The 19,360-nt window shown below is 45.1% G+C and overlaps 1 protein-coding gene across 9 annotated transcripts in view; it reads left to right on the plus strand.

Annotated features, from left to right (window-relative positions):
• The window catches only part of Bcl11a (BCL11 transcription factor A), a 95,661-nt gene that overhangs the window by 75,680 nt on the left and 621 nt on the right, over positions 1-19,360 (plus strand). For 2 of the 9 annotated variants that reach the window (XM_085692281.2, XM_048435377.3), the window contains exons 3-4: positions 4,575-4,676; positions 9,662-15,006. In XM_085692281.2, the coding sequence (XP_085548407.1) occupies positions 4,575-4,676; positions 9,662-11,682 (2,123 nt within the window). In that variant the 3' untranslated portion in view covers positions 11,683-15,006. Of the gene's footprint in view, positions 1-4,574; positions 4,677-9,661; positions 15,007-19,360 lie in introns of those variants that run through there. The other 7 variants (XM_085692282.2, XM_085692283.2, XM_085692288.2 and 4 more) reach the window with 7 other exon arrangements.

The following is a 19,360-nucleotide window of genomic DNA, read 5'->3' on the forward strand; positions in this document are numbered from 1 at the left end:
GCACTTCACAGGCCAGCACTGCACGGGCCAGCACTGCACAGGTCAGCACTGCATGGGTCACCACTGCACAGGCCAGCACTGCAGTTGTCGGGAAGCAGTGAGAACTCAGCTCGTCTGACTTAGGATGGTTGTCTCACGTGGGCTTCCTACTTGATGAGGAGCCCGGACCACCTAGGTCAGTGATGAGAAGATGAAGGATGGACTAGGACCTTGAACTCCATATGGAGGGGTCTTTAGGAATTTTCCCGATTTTGGCTTTCTTAATCTTAAAAGAGGAGGGTTGTGGAAGGGATGACAATCTCATGGTCCATGAGGCCCTGCCAAAGACCAGCAAAGCTTCCGATTTCCTTACTTCTCTTTCTACTATTAAGTCAACTTGTGTTAGACTTGACTCTAAGTTATAGTCTGAAGGGCCTACTTAATGGAGACATCCCTCCGCCCCATGGAACTTCTGATCTAGTAACTCTAAGGTTGACCCCAAAAATCTGCGATTCCAACAAGCTCCAGATGGAGCTGGTGGGGGCTCTGGGTCCGCACTTAGGAGCCGTTCACTGGGAGCACCCACAAAGAAATGAAGCAGTCGCAACTGTAGACGCCACTTCAGCCAGCTAAGGGGCACTCTTCCTCCTGGGGAGAGAAGAGGTAGAAAGAGGGGTCCCCTCGGCCTGTGTGGCTCTCTTCCTCTCTGCCGGGGAAGGCAGGACGATTGCTCCGGCTGATGTTCGGAAGCATTAATTGTGATACTTTACTTTGCCTAAGCTGTGATGAAATAATTGAAGGCATCATAGCAAGAAGTTAAACCCTAGGGAGGCTATTAACAATTTAACATTTCCAGTTCATGTATGAATGTCGATTCTCCTTGCTAAGGAGAACATTAAAGGGTGGTTTTAGTGGAAGAAGCGGCAGGAATCAGTTGAGTTCATAGTCAGCCCTGCTTGACCCTCTTCCTGGAGAGGACATTCAGGCTGCCCCCCACCCCCTCGTCTCTGTCACCATGACAGTGTGCTGTTTTGTAAAATAAATGATGGGCTGGGGCAACACTGTTTCTCCTTAGCTCATCTGTCTGCAGAGGAAGTAGAGGGTGTGGTAGTGGGCTGAGGTCCCTTGACCCTTGCAGCAGAGTGGGTACTGTGGTCCAGTTCAGGACACCAGGTGCCCTCGGACTTTCTGAAAGCCTTGCCGCATAGCTAGGCTAACCCGCTCCGGTAGATGTTGGCGAGTCTGCCCAGTGAGTTAGTAAAATGAGAATTTTTTTTTGAATATTAGGTGTGTGTGTAAATTTATTGTTATTTTTTTTTGGTACGGGATTGGTACACATGTGCTGTGGCACATATATGGAGATCTGAGGACAATTTATAGGAGTCAATTCTGGGATTGGACTCAGGCTGTCAGGCTTGGTAGCAAGTGCATCGACTCACTGAGCCATTTTGCTGGCTGGAGACAACCTCCCTTTTTGAGACCTTCCTAGCCGGGTGAAGACCACAGCAGAGCCAGCAGAGCCGGGAAGCCATTCCAGGCCAGAACACAGACGAGGGTCTGCCAACTAACTCAGATCTTTACTTTGTTACTAATTATCCACATAGCCATTGTCAAGTCCCTTTATTTCAGGACTCCAAACAAACTGTGAAGCTGGATACTCCCACACTTTGGTCACAGAGACCTCACTTTGCCATGTAGTCCCTGCTGCTCTGAGCTTAACTCCCCCCCACCGCACCCCCTCACCCCCTGCCAGCAGGTCAGCCTTCACCTAGCAATGCATGTGAACTGTGAACGCTTCAGCTGAAATTTGATTGACAGCTCTCTCTTTCCTTGCTGGGGTACACTAGGGCCTCTTCCCAAAGTTGCAGGGAATTTGAAGTCATACTCCCCGTTCAGGGGTTCAAGGACCTTGTTGCTTTTGTGCTGGGGGGTCACAGAAATACCTCAGTTGTGTGGTTTTCTGAGAAAAGAATTTCACGCTCTGCAACAGAAAAGCTTTTGCTGAGGCAGGAACAGGTGTGAGAGTGGCTTCTCAGATTTCCCCTTGAAAACTTCAAGAACTAAGCCGAGTTGATTTTTACCTGCACTTCCAATTTAGCACCACCAACAAAAGGTACACAGACTTGAGCCCAGTCTCCCACAGTTGCGGGTTCCTTTTTGTGGCTTTGATCCAAGCGGAGAAGGTGTCATCATAGATGGTCTAAGGCAGTGGTTCTCAATCTTCCTAACGTGAAACCCTTTAATACAGTTCCTCATGTTGTGGTGATTCCCCGATCATAAAATTATTTTTGTTGCTACTTCATAACTGTAATTTTGCTACTGGTATTAATCGTAATGTAGATATCTGGCATGTAGGATATCTGACGTGAGACCCCGGTGCCAGGGTCATTTGACCCACAGGTTGAGAACCGCTGGTCTAAGGCTTGGTAAGACTCCCATGACAGCCCAGTAATAACAGATTTCTACTGTATGTCATTGTTACGCGTCAGGTTCTTCATAACAGGGAGCTTGGTCCTAAGTAAAGTGATCACAGAGAATTCTTTTGTTACACTCATAACTCCTTTTCACCTAAGTTTTCATATGACTTTCAGGAAGTACAAATATGAAATACATATACAACCAAACATTTGCTTAAAATAAATTATAAGGAAATTTGTTTTTAATCATTTATTTGGTATGCATATAATCTTAACACTTATTAAAGACTAAGGCAAATTTGTGTACTAATGAGATGGATGAGAGTATTTATTTTTGCATAAATAATTAAATCTTGGCTTAATGTTTGATACTGCAGGATGGAGAGCATCTTCAGTGTTTCTCAGAGTTCATTGATATTTTGATTTTATAATCGCTAATGCTGAGAACCCACTTCTCATAAATATGCAGTTCAAAGTGGTGGAATGTGTAGTCCTAGTTCAGAGATTGTTGGAAATTCTGTCCTAATTCCATGCCAAAATTAGTTTGATTTTTCCACCTCCTGAAATTGATGAGTTAGCAACTCAAGCAATGTTTAAAATAAAACATTCTAGCCAGGTGGTGGTAGCATATGACTTTAATCCCAGCACTTGGGAGGCGGAGGCAGGTGGATCTCTGTGAGTTTGAGGCCAGCCTGGTCTACAAAGTATGTTCTATGACTCGCTCCATGCAATGCTACTGAGAAATCCTGCCTTTAAAAACCAAATAAAAACATGAATGAATGAATAAGACGTACTATCTATCATAATACAATACAAAGATAGACTGATTTGATGCTTGCAGGCTTAAGAATAACAGTCGGGAAGTATTAGGTCTCTTTGTAAGAGATGGTCAACTCTGTGTAATAAAAACACAGCAGCTCATAATGTTCCATGATCCAGAGTGTGGAGCCAGGTGTTTCAGGCCAGCAGTTGCTTGGCCCGAGTGGCTGGAACAGTGTGGTGTGCACGTTGCCTTTCGTAGCCAGGGCTGCCATGACAGGCCACCTGTGGGCAACCCTGGCCAGAGTTTTTAATTAATTTAGTTATGTGACCCCCATGTGGGGTTGTGACCCACTGTGTATGGCAACTGTTCCGGCATACACTGGCAGTGCTGTTAGGTACTGGTACTTATTAACCATGCCCTATTTGCACACCATCCAACTTAGTTTTCCCGAACTTCATGATCACATGAAGTCATCTGTCTCCCACTCCACCTCTAGGTCACCAGAAGGGTGGTTAGCTGGGGTGTGTTTGGAAAAGCTGGAAATTGAGGCCAGAATCTCGAGCATCCCAAGATTGCACAAACCCCGCCTCCTTTCCTACAAACACCCTTCTATGCCTCTTGATTTCCATGCAGTGGTGAGCAGTCGCTTAGGGTCGGCCGGTGTGCGTGCTGGAATGGGGAACGTGGACCTTAGTTTCTGGGTGCTGCCCTTGGGAATTTTGTTGTTTGTTTGTTTGTTTGTCTTGTCACTTAGTAGCATTATCCTTTGCTCTAAAGGGATTTGGGGGACTTGACCGAAGTTACTTAAATGCTAAGAGTCTAACCTTCATTCTCCATTGCTTTGTACGGTGAGAAGGCATACCTTCCTGGGGCACCCATTGACAGGATTCCAGAGTGTGGCCCACGGAGCACTGAAATACCTGCAGTTGGAGGAAGCTAAACAGTGTTACTCCCCGATAGAAAGAGTGGTTCACAAACCCACTCTGCTAGCCTGCTGTTGGCATGGGTTTGTCTGTAGTCATTGAATTCGTGTAAAACAGCCTTGCAGATAAACCCCATTTTTCTGGCCCACCCTCTTACTGCCAATTTCTCCTTCCTTGCGATTTCTCTGTCTCTTGTAATAATCAAATAACAACAACAAATAAGCAACAGGACCTAAGAACTAGCCCCTGCTTCAGACTTCAAACCAACCTCTTTCTTGTTGTCCAAAAAACAGACCAAAATGAAAAACAAAACAAAGCCTGTGGGGGACAGCTCTCTGCTGCTGTTTGTTGCTGGGCCCAGGGCCTGGTAACTATCTGCAAGGCTGTTGTAATGATGTTAATCTATTTTAATGGAAGTGAAATGTGATATCCCGTGGTTTACGATGCACATTGTTTATGGCTGCAGTGCCTGATTCTGGGTTTCTTTCACAGATAAACTTCTGCACTGGAGGGGCCTGTCCTCCCCTCGATCCGCACCCGGAGCTCTGATCCCCACGCCTGGGATGAGTGCAGAATATGCCCCGCAGGGTATTTGTAAGTTGAATGTTATCTCTTCTCCAAATATACTTGTGTGTAGAGATGAGAGTTCCTGAAAACGGTCCTTACTTTTCAGCACTGGGGGGAGTTTCTCCCTACATAGACAGGTACCCCATATGTGTTATTTCATTACTCACTTGGCACCAGCTCTCCTACCCGTTCGTAGTCCTGAGAGTGGCTTCCCCTCCCCTCGCATCGCTTTCCTCACGGGAGACCCAGAGCTGACAGCAGCTGGTCCCTGGGGGCTTCTCTCCCGGGCCTTGCCTGGCTCCGTAGCAGGTAGCTGCTACATTCCTGTGTTCACAGCCCTTCCTATTGCTGGACATTCACTCCTGTGGCCTTGTAGAGGCTTTGAATTGTTTGGCATGCATCATTAGCAGGGGACAGCACCACAGACTGCTTACAGTTACTCCCGAGATAGTCTAGTGCATGTTACTCATGCATTCACATGTGTATCTGAACATGGCATATTTATCAATACATGTGGTTATTATATATGTGTATATATATGCATACAGATACATAACAGTATACTTCTGTTTTTCTCCTTATTTTAGAGAAAATATGCCCAGAAATGTAGGTAAGATGTAGCGAGCCACTGCCGCTTCCCACACTCATGCATCCACCACCATAACTTCTGTAGTGGGGACCTCTTTACGAAAGTCAGGTTTATTCATTTATAACACATGAATATATTCATATGTCATCCTGAAAGATGTTTCAGTAAGCAGTTCAGTTTTCTTCTCCGGTTAGAAGTGTGTGGTTATGAATCACACGTGGCCAAAATATTTGAAGGGAGAATTGATTCTACCCCAAACACACGCACACACAAAAAGCAGGTTCAAGATAAGGGAAATATAGCATCTAATGTTTATTTTCAAGGCAACAACAACAACAACAAAGCACTGTGGCTGTGGGAAGAAAAAAGGACAGGAAAGAGCATAACAAAGTATCCGATACAGAAGCCCAGGCTACCAGTGAGGCTTCCTTTCTGGAGAGGGTCACCAGTCATACCCATCCTGTGAATGGTGCCTTAGGACAGGCTGTGCACCTCCAGATCAGATCCAAAGTCACTTGTTTATTTTCTTACTCACTCCTAGGTAATCCCAGGTAACAGGGAACTGTTGTAGGATTTCACAAGCCCTTGAGTCCTGAGGGCTAGGGGTGGGAGTAAAAGCACCCTTTTCCCCCCACTCCCAAACTGGGCCCGGGTTAGGTCACTGCAGGGAGTTTAGTGGGTGACTTCACAGATTCGAGTCCCTGCCCCCCATCTGGGAAGAGAGACTGAGAGGGAGAGTGGAGGGTGGAGGGGAGAGGTCAAAACCGGACACAGAAGTCCTTCCTTGCCTTGTCCGCCACTCACAGTGCGCATTGATAACAGAGGAGCAAGAAGACGGTATGTGCCAATGGACGGTGGGTTCCCGAAAGCTCTAGTACAAAGCTAGGGTTCATCCTCTTCAACTGCATGGACCATCCTTGGCTTTCAGAGACCCGTGGCCTCCTTGGCTGTGAAATCATTAGCAGCGGCTTAGAATTCCCCCATTTGCCTCTGTTGCCAAAGTCTGGGTTGATGTTACCATGGACCTTCCTTTCCAAGCTGTGCTGGGAGTATAATGTGGTTAGTTACACACACACACACACACACACACACACACACACACACACACACAATTAATCACACCTGGTGGTAATGAAAACCTGCGTACTGGACCTGATAGATTACACCTGGCTGTGTATGGGGCTGCTATTTTAGACTAAACCATGCTTTAAAGGTCCTGTTTGTAATGCTCATTTTACATGAAGGAATCCCAAGGCCCAGGGAAATTTCATTTGCTGGGCGCCAAGTCACAAACTGGGAAATGACATTCAAGGTCCTATCACAGACCTCCTTGCTGTTTCCAATTGTGAGGCCGCAGTCACATGACTTTTCACTTCAGTGAGGCCTTTAGACATAGAGTCCGTTCTCACAAAATGAAATAAAATAAGTCAGGAAGTAGATAGGCTAACAGCTGGGTTTAACCCTTTCAGTGCCTTGGGTTCTTGTACCGGTGAGGGGCAGGGTTCAGTTTATTGCTTTAAATCAAAACAATCCTGGTAAATGCCCAATGAGGCTCTCAGAGTGAGAAGTTGATTTTCATCAGAGTAAATGAAGAATATTATTATATTTTACACATCAATAAATCAATGTAGCCCTAATTTTGCCATGCAGGAAATCAATTCTGGTCTTTCTAAGCCATCAAAGATGTTATGAACAAAGTAATTTCACAAATTACGGCGAGTAACACATTTATTGATGACTGCAGTTTAGGAATTTAGAATCTGTGAGCACTGTAATATAATGTGGTGTGCCAGCATGAGCCGAGCGAAACACAGATTATACGGTGAAATTGCAATGCATCGTTTGCTATTAGTGGACTGGTAATAATTACCAGTTTCAGAGCGGCTCTTTCTATGTAATCTTTAGTCTCGATCGTAACAGCCCTTCTCATTGACATTATGATTACACTAGCTGCCCCTCATGATCTAGAATATCTAGTTGATGGGAATATAGAATGCAATAGTGAAAACTGTGTGTTGTGTGCTCGTTATAAGATCAAAGCCGTTTTCTCTAACCTGATGTATGAGAGGGGAAGGCCCCTCCATAGTGTTAACGCTCTGTAACGTAATCACCTAGCTGCCTCGGAAAAACAGTTTTTTTCAGGGAAGCGAAATAAAACGGACCTTCCTTAAGCCTCTTGGAAACTCATGGATGAGACGCTGGGTGTGGCTTAGCATTCACAGAATTTGGCTTTGATCAGGGCCATCACAGCACATTTGAAACCATCCTTGTTAATTATGGGTCCATCCCCAGGCTTTAAGAGATTATGGGGGTCAGGTATGATTTTAAGGCATTTGGAGTGACGAAAGTGTTAAGTATTTGCTTCAGCCGACAAAGCTCCTTCGCTACCCAGTTCTGATTGCCAGGCTAAATATATGATAATGGCCCAGAGTCCTAGGGAGGCAAAGGAGAAAGCCATGGAGGGTCACAGTGGTTGGAACCAGATTTTTTTTTTCCCCTGCCTATTTAGGACCCAAGTCATTGTTCAGTAACAACAAAAAAATTATGAAAATACTCTCAACGAAGCTTTTTATTTCCCTTTGAAGAAAAGAGGCAAACAAAAATAGGCAGATAATGTGATTCTAATGTCAGCATTTTCTTTCAAAATCTCTCTGCCTTTCTTCCTCCTTCTACATTAGACAAATGTTTGGAACCTAATTTTGGTATCTTCCCATCTAATCTTGTTAAAGAGATTTCCCCAGGAGTGGGCTATATTGAGTGAGATTATAAATGCATTGTAAAGTAGATTGCAAGGGCAGGGCAGGAGTCCATTATTTAGACAAGTGCTTGAGCGAGGCTGGCTTGTTTTGGAATATGAGTGTTTGGGGCTCCTCAGAAGACCTTGGCAGCTTTTCTTTCTGACTTGCTAAATGGAGGAATCATATAATTGATGAATTCCTCATGCCCACTCCTTAGCTCCCTGGTGAGTCTTGCCCCATTGAAAAAGTTACTTACAAATGCTAGCCATGGGTTTAAGGGCCCCTTTTCATTTAGGGAGGAAGTGTATTTCTCAGTTATATTTTAAGCACAGTCTTTTTTATTTTTATATTTTAATCCCTGGGCCATCAGCTATTGTCACCCTTGTCCCTAGGCCGCTGTCTCGTCTACATTTTTTTTAAGGTTGCAATCACCTGGTTAACTCTTGATTAGCTCCCTTCGTATACTCTATATACTCCATTTATGTGTGCACACATATAAGCGTATACGGGAATATATATTTAAGTTGAACTATCAGGAAAAAAAATGAATGATTTTTGTGAAGTAAAGCTGGCCCCCTCTTTGCCAAAGTGGCATTTACCATTCTCGGGTTCTTTTCAGTAAGAGAGAAATAACGTGACTTGAGCAGGCCCCTCTCCAGACAGCTTGGCTCCTGGCCAAAGAGTTGACTAGCTGAACTGTATCTTTCTGTTTCTTTCTCAACTGGAGCCGAGTCTCAGCCGAGGGCGCAGGATGTTGTATAATTTGGTTCACGTTGTTAGCCTCTCAAAATAATGAGGAGGAGGCTAGGGTAGCATTGCTCAGCCTGCCGCCTGTCACCGTGCTGGCTGCCTTCAGTGCTCCTACCACCAGTATGCAGGGGCTGCCCAAGTTGGCACCAGCCACTCCTAACTTCTCTACGCCCTCTTTTGTGGCACTGCGGCAACCTCCTAAGGATTCAACACAGCTTTTCATTTAATTCAGAATTAAATTTTTCTTTTGAGACTTTAATCACAGCATGTTGAGGTTAAACATGGGTGTCCTTATAGGATGGTGTGGAACTTCCATACCGGCTGGGATAAGAGAAGGTCGCTACTCTCTCTTCTTTCAAAGCCTTTTTGGGGTCTCTTGTCACTTTAACAATACCAAGAATACATGTGTTTCCTCCTAAGCAGTGTAGAACCAGAGAACTGTATTCATTTGACCTTGCCTTTTTGTTATTTCTATGCAGTGATTGCCTAGGGAGAAAGTTAAGTTCACCTATAACCTGCAGGAGTTAGGGAGCAAGAGTTCCCTGAGTGAAGTCTAGTGGGCTCTGGCCTTGTCCTTGTCCCATTGCCCTATGACTTGCCCACACCACAGCAAGTCGGTTGGGGATGATGAGAAGACATTTGCTGGGGACCCTGGGATGTAGTGCTCCTGTATCAGATCCTGAAATGGGCAGGGCTTTATGTGATAGGGCTTGTATATGGAATTCTTAGAATGGAGTTACATGCTGTGAAGATCAATTTGACAAAGATTTGTTGGGCACCATATGTGAAGGACTCATGAAGGGGTGGGTGGGTGAAGGCCAGGCTTGAGGGGGTGGGGCCAGGAGAGGCTGAATGTTGGGACGTGAATGAATAAGCAATTGCTGATGCCTGCCTCAGTGATTAAACATTGATGTTGGTGTTGTATTATTTTGCAGGTAAAGATGAGCCCAGCAGCTACACATGTACAACTTGCAAACAGCCATTCACCAGTGCATGGTTTCTCTTGCAACACGCACAGAACACTCATGGATTAAGGATCTACTTAGAAAGCGAACATGGAAGTCCCCTGACCCCGCGGGTTGGTATCCCTTCGGGACTAGGTGCAGAATGTCCTTCCCAGCCACCTCTCCATGGGATTCATATTGCAGACAATAACCCCTTTAACCTGCTAAGAATACCAGGATCAGTATCGAGAGAGGCTTCCGGCCTGGCAGAAGGGCGCTTTCCACCCACTCCCCCCCTGTTTAGCCCACCACCGAGACATCACTTGGACCCCCACCGCATAGAGCGCCTGGGGGCGGAAGAGATGGCCCTGGCCACCCATCACCCGAGTGCCTTTGACAGGGTGCTGCGGTTGAATCCAATGGCTATGGAGCCTCCCGCCATGGATTTCTCTAGGAGACTTAGAGAGCTGGCAGGGAACACGTCTAGCCCGCCGCTGTCCCCAGGCCGGCCCAGCCCTATGCAAAGGTTACTGCAACCATTCCAGCCAGGTAGCAAGCCACCCTTCCTGGCGACGCCCCCCCTCCCTCCTCTGCAATCCGCCCCTCCTCCCTCCCAGCCCCCGGTCAAGTCCAAGTCATGCGAGTTCTGCGGCAAGACGTTCAAATTTCAGAGCAACCTGGTGGTGCACCGGCGCAGCCACACTGGTGAGAAACCCTACAAGTGCAACCTGTGCGACCATGCGTGCACACAGGCCAGCAAGCTCAAGCGCCACATGAAGACACACATGCACAAGTCGTCCCCCATGACGGTCAAGTCCGACGACGGCCTTTCCACCGCCAGCTCCCCGGAACCTGGCACCAGCGACCTGGTGGGCAGCGCCAGCAGTGCGCTCAAGTCAGTGGTGGCCAAGTTCAAGAGTGAGAACGACCCCAACCTGATCCCAGAGAACGGGGATGAGGAGGAAGAGGAGGACGATGAAGAAGAAGAGGAAGAGGAGGAAGAGGAGGAGGAGGAGCTGACGGAGAGCGAGAGGGTGGACTACGGCTTCGGGCTGAGCCTGGAGGCTGCGCGCCACCATGAGAACAGCTCTCGGGGTGCGGTGGTGGGCGTGGGCGACGAGGGTCGCGCCCTGCCCGACGTCATGCAGGGCATGGTGCTCAGCTCCATGCAGCACTTCAGCGAGGCCTTCCACCAGGTCCTGGGCGAGAAGCATAAGCGTGGCCACCTGGCCGAGGCCGAGGGCCACAGGGACACTTGCGATGAAGACTCGGTGGCCGGCGAGTCGGACCGCATAGACGATGGCACTGTTAACGGCCGCGGCTGCTCCCCCGGCGAATCAGCTTCGGGGGGTCTGTCCAAAAAGCTGCTGCTGGGTAGCCCCAGCTCGCTGAGCCCCTTCTCCAAGCGCATCAAGCTGGAGAAGGAGTTTGACCTGCCCCCAGCCGCGATGCCCAACACTGAGAACGTGTACTCGCAGTGGCTCGCTGGCTATGCGGCCTCCAGGCAGCTCAAAGATCCCTTCCTTAGCTTCGGAGACTCCAGACAATCGCCTTTCGCCTCCTCGTCAGAACACTCCTCGGAGAACGGGAGCTTGCGCTTCTCCACACCGCCCGGGGAGCTGGACGGAGGGATCTCGGGGCGCAGCGGCACGGGAAGTGGAGGGAGCACGCCCCATATTAGTGGTCCGGGCCCGGGCAGGCCCAGCTCAAAAGAGGGCAGACGCAGCGACACTTGTGAGTACTGTGGGAAAGTCTTCAAGAACTGTAGCAATCTCACTGTCCACAGGAGAAGCCACACGGGCGAAAGGCCTTATAAATGCGAGCTGTGCAACTATGCCTGTGCCCAGAGTAGCAAGCTCACCAGGCACATGAAAACGCATGGCCAGGTGGGGAAGGACGTTTACAAATGTGAAATTTGTAAGATGCCTTTTAGCGTGTACAGTACCCTGGAGAAACACATGAAAAAATGGCACAGTGATCGAGTGTTGAATAATGATATAAAAACTGAATAGAGGTATATTAATACCCCTCCCTCACTCCCACCTGATGCCCCCCTTTTTCACCTCTTCCCATTGTCCTCCAGCCCTACTCCCTGTAGGATTTTTTTCTAGTCCCATGTGATTAAACAAACAGACAAACAAACAACAGAAGTAATGGAAGCTAAGAATATGAATGAGAGTGCTTGTCACCAGCACACCTGTTTTTGTTTTTTGTTTTGTTTTTTCTTTTTTTCTTTTTCTTTCTTCTTTTGTTGTTTTAAATTTCTTTATGTTCTCACCGTTTGAATGCATGATCTGTTTGGGGCAATACTATTGCATTTTACGCAAACTTTGAGCCTTTCTCTTGTGCAATAATTTACATGTTGTGTATTTTTTTTAAAACTTAGCCAGCATGTATGGTATGTTATGGCTATTTTAAATTGTCCCTAATTCATTATGAGCAAACACGTTGCTGTTTCCAGTTCCGTTCTGAGAGAGTGAGAGAGAGGGGAAAAAAGAAACAAACCATGCTGCGTAATTCTGTAATACATATCATGTACAGCTTTATTTTATAACGGAGGGAAAACAGTGTTTGGGTTCACAAACCCTCTACAGACAGAACACAGAGCACTGGGGGAAAAAAAGGATGTGCTAAATGTCTGTCTCTAAAGGGTTACATGTATTAATTGGAGAGGGAAAATAAAGGCCTTGAATTGACAAAATAACAGAAAAACAACAAGTTTTATTCTATCATTTGGTTTTAAAATATGAGTGCCTTGGATCTATTAAAACCATGTTGATGGTTCTTTCTGCTTGTTATAAACTTGTGGCTGAACTCAGCACTGGGTGAGGCAATGAACTTCAGGACCTAGCTTGTAGTTCTCTGTTGTACTCTTCACAACGATGGCTACCTAAGATGTGACCCATTATGTCCCAGTTAATCATCATTTTTTCCCTCGACTTTAACTGTGTGAACAGAACTGATTATACCAGTATAAAAGCTACTTGGCTCCTGGTGAGAGCTTAAAAGAAATGGGCTGTTTTGCCTAAAGTTTTATTTTATTCTTTCTAAACGATGATTAAATTGAATGTGAAGCGTGCAAAGGCCCTGGAAGGTGGTGAGATAACATCCGTAAGGAGTTGGCGAAAGCAATGCCTTTAATGACCTTCTGGCACCAAAAGAAATAGATCCCGACCCACATGGTTGTCAAGTGGACAATCGAACGATCAACTTAAGATCTTTTAGACTGTATTCAAAAGAAGAGGGTGTCGCAGTGTGGCAGAGGGAAACACACAACAGGTGATCTCTTAGCACAGCGTGGCACTGCTGGCCATGTCAGACTAGAACAGGTGTATAAGCTAATAGTGATACAATGATGATTAACTATGAACTGTTAAGACGTGCATTTAATGTGACATTCTTCAAAAGGAAGAGAAAGAGTTCTAAGAGCGGCAGCATCTCTGTCTGTGCTCCCTAAAAGTTGTCCTGCGTTCTTTCCCATACACTGTGTGCTATTTGTGTTAACACGGAAGACGATTCGTTGCTTTCATTTTATTTTATTCCTTTTTCTTTTTTTCTATTTCTTTCCTTTTTTTTTCCTTTTCTTCTTTTTTTTTCTTTTGATTAAGCTAGCATCTGCCCCAGTTGGTGTTCCAATAGCACTTGACTCTGCCTATGATGCCTGTATCTTTTCTCTAATCAGAGATACAGAGGTTGAGTATAAAATAAACCTGCTCAGATAGGACAATTAAGTGCACTGTACAGTTTTCCCAGTTTACAGGTCTTTATTAAGGGAAAAGTTGCAAGAATGCTGAAAAAATTGAACACAATCTCATTGATGAGCATTTAAAAAATTTTTAAAAACTAAAAAAAAAAACAAAAAACAAAAATCAAAAAAAAAACAAAAACAAAAGCAAAACAAACTTTGCCAGCCATTTACTTGACTAATGAGCTTACTTGGACGCAACGTTGCAAGCGCTGTGGATGGACAAAGAACACACTTAACATAGAAATGAATGATGCTTTCGCTTCTACAGTGCAAGGATTTTTTTTTTGTACAAAACTTTTTTAAGTATAAATGTTAAGAAAAAAATTTTTAAAAAGACACTTCATTATACTTAGGGGGGAACAGCATTATAGGGTTCCATTGTCTTGGTGGTGTTGCAAGACCTGTTATCCATTTAAAAACGGTAGTGGAAATTCTCTGCCTTGGATCACACACCGCTCTTCAGGTTGTAAAAAAACATACACGGGGAAAGGTTTAAGATTCTATAGTACTTAAATATAGGAAAATGCACACTCATGTTGATTCCTATGCTAAAACGCATTTATGGTCTTTTTTCTGTATTTCTAGAATGGTATTGGAATTAAATGTTCATCTAGTGTTAGGCACTATAGTATTTATATTGAAGCTTGTATTTTTCACTGTTGCTTGTTCTCTTAAAGGCATCGATGTACCTTTTTTGGTAGTAGAAAAAAAAAGACAGGCTGCCACAGTATATTTTTTTAATTTGGCAGGATAATATAGTGCAAATTATTTGTATGCTTCAAAAAAGGAGAGAGAGAGAGAGAGAGAGAGAGAGAGAGAGAGAGAGAGAGAGAGAGAGAGAGAGAGGTGTGACATTGTACCGAGAAGCCATATAATGGCTGTTTGGGGACCCTGCTAGAATGTCACACGGATGGCTGTCATAGGGGTTGTACATATCCTTTTTTGTCCCTTTCTCCTGCTGCCATGCTGTATGCAGTACTGCAAGCTAATAGCGTTGGTTTGTTCTGTAGTGTGCTTTTTGCCCCTCTCCCCCCCACCCCGTCACCCACATCCCAGCATCTTCACCTTCATATGCAGTAAAAGAAAGAAAGAAAAAGAAAAAAGGAAAAACAACAACGTTTTGCAGTTTTTTTCATTGCCAAAAACTAAATGGTGCTTTATATTTAGATTGGAAAGAATTTCATATGCAAAGCATATTAAAGAGAAAGCCCGCTTTAGTCAATACTTTTTTGTAAATGGCAATGCAGAATATTTTGTTATTGGCCTTTTCTATTCCTGTAATGAAAGCTGTTTGTCGTAACTTGAAATTTTATCTTTTACTATGGGAGTCACTATTTATTATTGCTTATATGCCCTGTTCAAAACAGAGGCACTTAATTTGATCTTTTATTTTTCTCTGTTTTTATTTTTTTTTATTTGGATGACCAAAGGTCATTACAACCTGGCTTTTTATTGTATTTGTTTCTGGTCTTTGTTAAGTTCTATTGGAAAAACCACTGTCTGTGTTTTTTTGGCAGTTGTCTGCATTAACCTGTTCATACACCCATTTTGTCCCTTTATTGAAAAAAATAAAAAAATTAAAGTACAATGTAAGCTTCTTGTGTCCTCATTTGACACACTCTGTAAATTACTTCCAACAAAATAACAGGTTTGAGAGAAGGCCAGCCTGTCTTTTTCAGAATTATTTCTATGGGCATTTTGATGTGTGTATTATACCCTAAAGGAGCATAAAGTACTTACTATATTAATAGACATACCTCAAGCCTTGGAAGTAGTTTTAGGCATTACAGTTTTAGATTAATTGAGAAGTGATTTCTGTGTACTGTTCAAAACCTCTGCTCTGTCCCTAGCAGAATGCACTAGGTACACGTGAGCCCGGGAGCAGCCCACTTACTTCCTTTGGATTCTCTGCTGTGCTCGTGTGTCTCAGAGTCCTTCCGTTCTCCCGCTGTTTCCCTAGAGTGTGATGCCAAAGAAGGGGTCCTAAAACAAGTAGCTCCCTATTTCCACAGAGCGACCTCTTATAATAAATACGACTCTTTGCCTCAACCCTAAAATTCCAGAAACAAAGGTAGCAAATATATTATATCTGTTAAACAGTAATAAGATGAGGGGAGGAAAGAGATAGGAAGAGCAGAGTGTAGAGCAGCAACCGGAGGTGGCTAGACCAAGCCACATCTCCGGAAGCCGTTGTTGGGCTCCTAAGATGCATCACGGTTTGCCTTGTGATTCTGAAATTCTATGGTCTCAACATGCCACAGGTGTGTGTGTGTGTGTGTGTGTGTGTGTGTGTATATATATCTATATATACACACATACATACATATATATGTATACATATATCTATCAAAGGTTCTACCTTGCTGATGGCAAATAAGGGTAGATAACCCTTCAATTAATTACCTTTTCATGTTTTGCAATGGCTTGAAAGGCAGGTTAGGTCTGTTTTACAAATCCTCTCCTTAGAAATCTGTGTTGTCGGTTTTCCAGCTACTGCATGTTGTAGCATCAACCTGCCTTATTATAGCACATGCCTCTGTGGTACTGTCTCCCCGTTTCCAGTGTAGATGGATGGATCTGACAGTGTTCTTAGTTTTGTAAAAACCCACACAAAAGCTGTTCTGTTGTCTTCTCGTGGTAGCATCTTTGTTGGTTGCATAATTCTTCCCTCCTGGTGACCGCCAAGTGGCCTTCTATACAAGGCCAGAAGAGTTTGGCCTTTTTAAGTAGAAAGGGAGGCATTTGGCTTTTACTTTTATTTTTTTTTTAAGCCAGTTTGAGTGGGAAAAGGGGATTTCACTGGGAGATGTTTGGAACTGGGGGGGAGGGTCAAGCACCTTGGGAAAGTTGTTTCTTTTGTTTTGTTTTGTTTTGTTTTTCAGTAAACTAAGGGAAGAAATCTGTGTTTTCTGGGTACCAAACTGATTCCAGAGCAAATGGGAATATGTCCCTGTGCCCTGTTGGCTGTAGAGGGTGGTGGCTTCTTCCCCATATTAGCTGTCCATGCAGCGTCTGTGGGTTCCTATTGTGCTGTCCAGGGGAGCTCAGCATGCAGCTGTGCAGATTTTATATACAGTACTTATTTTAATTCCTCGGTATACGATGCTCTTAGCGTAATTAGATTTTGCATCCTGACAGACAGAATTAATGGTGGATCCAGTGTCCTTATAGGTTGAGATATCTTAAATCAAACTGGGAATGGGGAGGGGTGCAAATATCTGGTGATAAATCACAGATTATGCTTGATTTACATGGTCCCAAAGTTAAATAAATTTGTTGGGAGACAGCTTCTTCAGGTTACTTCCTCTTATGACTTATTACAACCCTTCGATAAAATATTATTTCTGAAGCTCTGTGAGCCAAGGGGGCATGAAAACTTGGACACCGAGAATAGAACTTCTAAGGGACATTTTCTATCCTGAACCCAAACATTTTAAATTGTACTAGAAAGGAATTTTAAAAAAGTTTCCCACCACATAGCATGAATTACTGATAGGTCTTTGAAGGAGGAAGTACCAAGACTGTCCATTATCACCGAGAATTCATGTTGAGCTTTGGAAAGTCTTGACATGCCAGTAGACTGTTATCTATGCACGTGAACTCCAATGCCCAGGATGCTCCCAAGGGAATAAACAAAGCAAAACAAAGAGAACTCCATTTGAAAAAAAAAAACTTAATAAGCAGGAATACAGCAAATTCGAGCCCCTATAAATGTTTCCTGTGTGACTCTGTCCTTCCTGGGGTCGCTTGCTAGTTTCTCATTTACGGTCTTCAGAAAGACCGAATCCGGCACATTTTAAAGGTTGCTCAGAAGTGGGGTGAACATGCCATTTCTTGTGTACCAGCCGTGGCAGAAAGTGTGAAGTAGTTGATTCTCCCCCCCCCCCCACTCCCCGCCCACACCAGGGCATTCTGTGGATAGAACTGTTTATCTAAATACCATGTTTTGTATATGCAATAGATCCATATTGTAAATATCCATAATGGCTGAAGTGAGAATGCAGAGGGAAGGGTGGACTAGATATCGTTACAGCTGGGAAGGGAAGGACACAAGGTGGTGTATTCACAGACACCGGGGTTGGCTGGAAGACACCAGGATTATCTGGGACCAACCCAGAAGGAGACTGAGAACGCCCTGGGCTGGTCTTGACCGCCTCCTCCTTTACTCTGAGAGTTAGGGAGGAAATGCTGTGTCTTCTGGCTTTGTGCTCCCTTCCACACCCAAGCGTGGTTGCTGATGGCGGTGTTCTCTGTGTCCCTTACCACGGAATTTACTATTGTCCCCTGGCCTGGCGTGTTAGGGATTTTTTTTTCTATTTTTAAGTTGTAGAAATTTCACTGCGATTGATAGCATTTTCAACCTACTTGGGAAATTATGTTTTGAGAGAACACTAACTTTGAAAAAGCATGATCTCTCCTTAGCAAATCTTCCTAAGCATCGCCTGAGGCTTTCCCAGAACTTTTTTTTTTTTTTTTTTTTTAAAGAAATGGACACTAGACCGCATAGGCTGTGCTCCAGAGCTTGCTACCCCTGCAGACTGCAGGCGTGGATGGTTGGCCATTCACTCTTGCTATCCTGCATCTCATTATCCTGTCAACCCACTGTTTCATTCACTACAGCACATGACCAGGGAGTCAGTCTTTGGGGAAGGAGTCTGGCCTGTTTCTAATTCCCTGTGTCATCTGTCATGGGAGCAGCAGATCCCTCCCTCCCTCCCAAAGGGGAATATAGGAGCCAATCCAGTTCACAAGGGTCATTGTACTTAAGTAACCAGACTTGGCTGAACACAACTCAGCAATTGATCCAACGACTCTTTTTCTTCTCTGTCACATGGCAAAAACTATGTTAGGAAGGCACCATGAATCTACCAGATTTTTCACAGAGACAATGAAAAAAAAATAAAAAAAGACAAGTTAAACAGTTTCTCTTAAGCAGGACCCCGTCCCCCCCTGCCCCTGCCCCAGGTCCCTGGAGGGCTGGGTGAGTTTTTAAGTAACCAGGAATATGGTATATGTGTACGGTGTGCTTTGTCTACTAGGGCTTTAAGTATAAGTAGTGGGTCAGACAAAGGGGTTTGGAGGGGCATCCCCTGAAGAGGCCTCAAGGGCAGTGCTAACACTGGGCCAGGGACAGGATCCCCCAGAGTCCACCTGGTCTCCACTGGTGGGGGGGGAGTATGTGGGAACACAGCTGAGCTCCAGACCCCAGGCCTCCTGCCTCATGGAGTCAGGGGAGAGGAGGCCCCAGGCCCCTGCTTCAGGTCACCATGGCAACGAGGCCTGGAATGCCACAGTGCTAGCCTTCATCCCCAGCACATCTGGACTCTCAGTTCTGTTGCTTCAAGGCAATGCCCACAGAGGGCGGGGGGGGGGGGGGAGCCTGGAGGAACATCGCCACTGTCCTCCCTTCACCATTGCCTTCCCCGGGACCAAAAACCAAAACAAAATCACAAATAAACAAACAAACAAACAAAAACCCCACATGTCTGAAAGAAGCTCCAGGCAGTTTGGGTGCAATTTGAGGGCGACTTTTTGGTTTTCTCCTCAGAGATTTGTTCACCTCTTGTAACTCGTTGGCTGCTTTGACGTTGAACTTGATGACATTTCATGTTTTCGTTGAGCTGCTTTCACATCAATTTTGATTTTTGTTTCCTTATAATTTCATTATCATTTTAAGAAACCGTCTCCCTTCCCTCGCCCCTCTCTCCCTATCCTTGACCGAAGGACTGTTTGCTGCCAAGGTTTCCCAGTCGTAAGGAACAATGTTTCCTTCCAGGTGTGTCCCGAGTTCAGTAGGCCTTCCGTATGATGGGGTAGGGAGTCCGGGTCCTTCGGGTGCCGAGGCGGGGGGGGGGGGGGGGGGGGTGTGTGGGAAAGCACCTCAGAGGTGGACGTTTCCAGGGAGGGAGAGATTGCATTAGAGACGTTGCCAGTGGCTCACC

The sequence above is a fragment of the Myodes glareolus genome, chromosome 8 (assembly GCF_982192425.1).
Source record: "Myodes glareolus chromosome 8, mMyoGla1.1, whole genome shotgun sequence".
In the NCBI taxonomy this organism is placed as follows: domain Eukaryota; kingdom Metazoa; phylum Chordata; class Mammalia; order Rodentia; family Cricetidae; genus Myodes; species Myodes glareolus.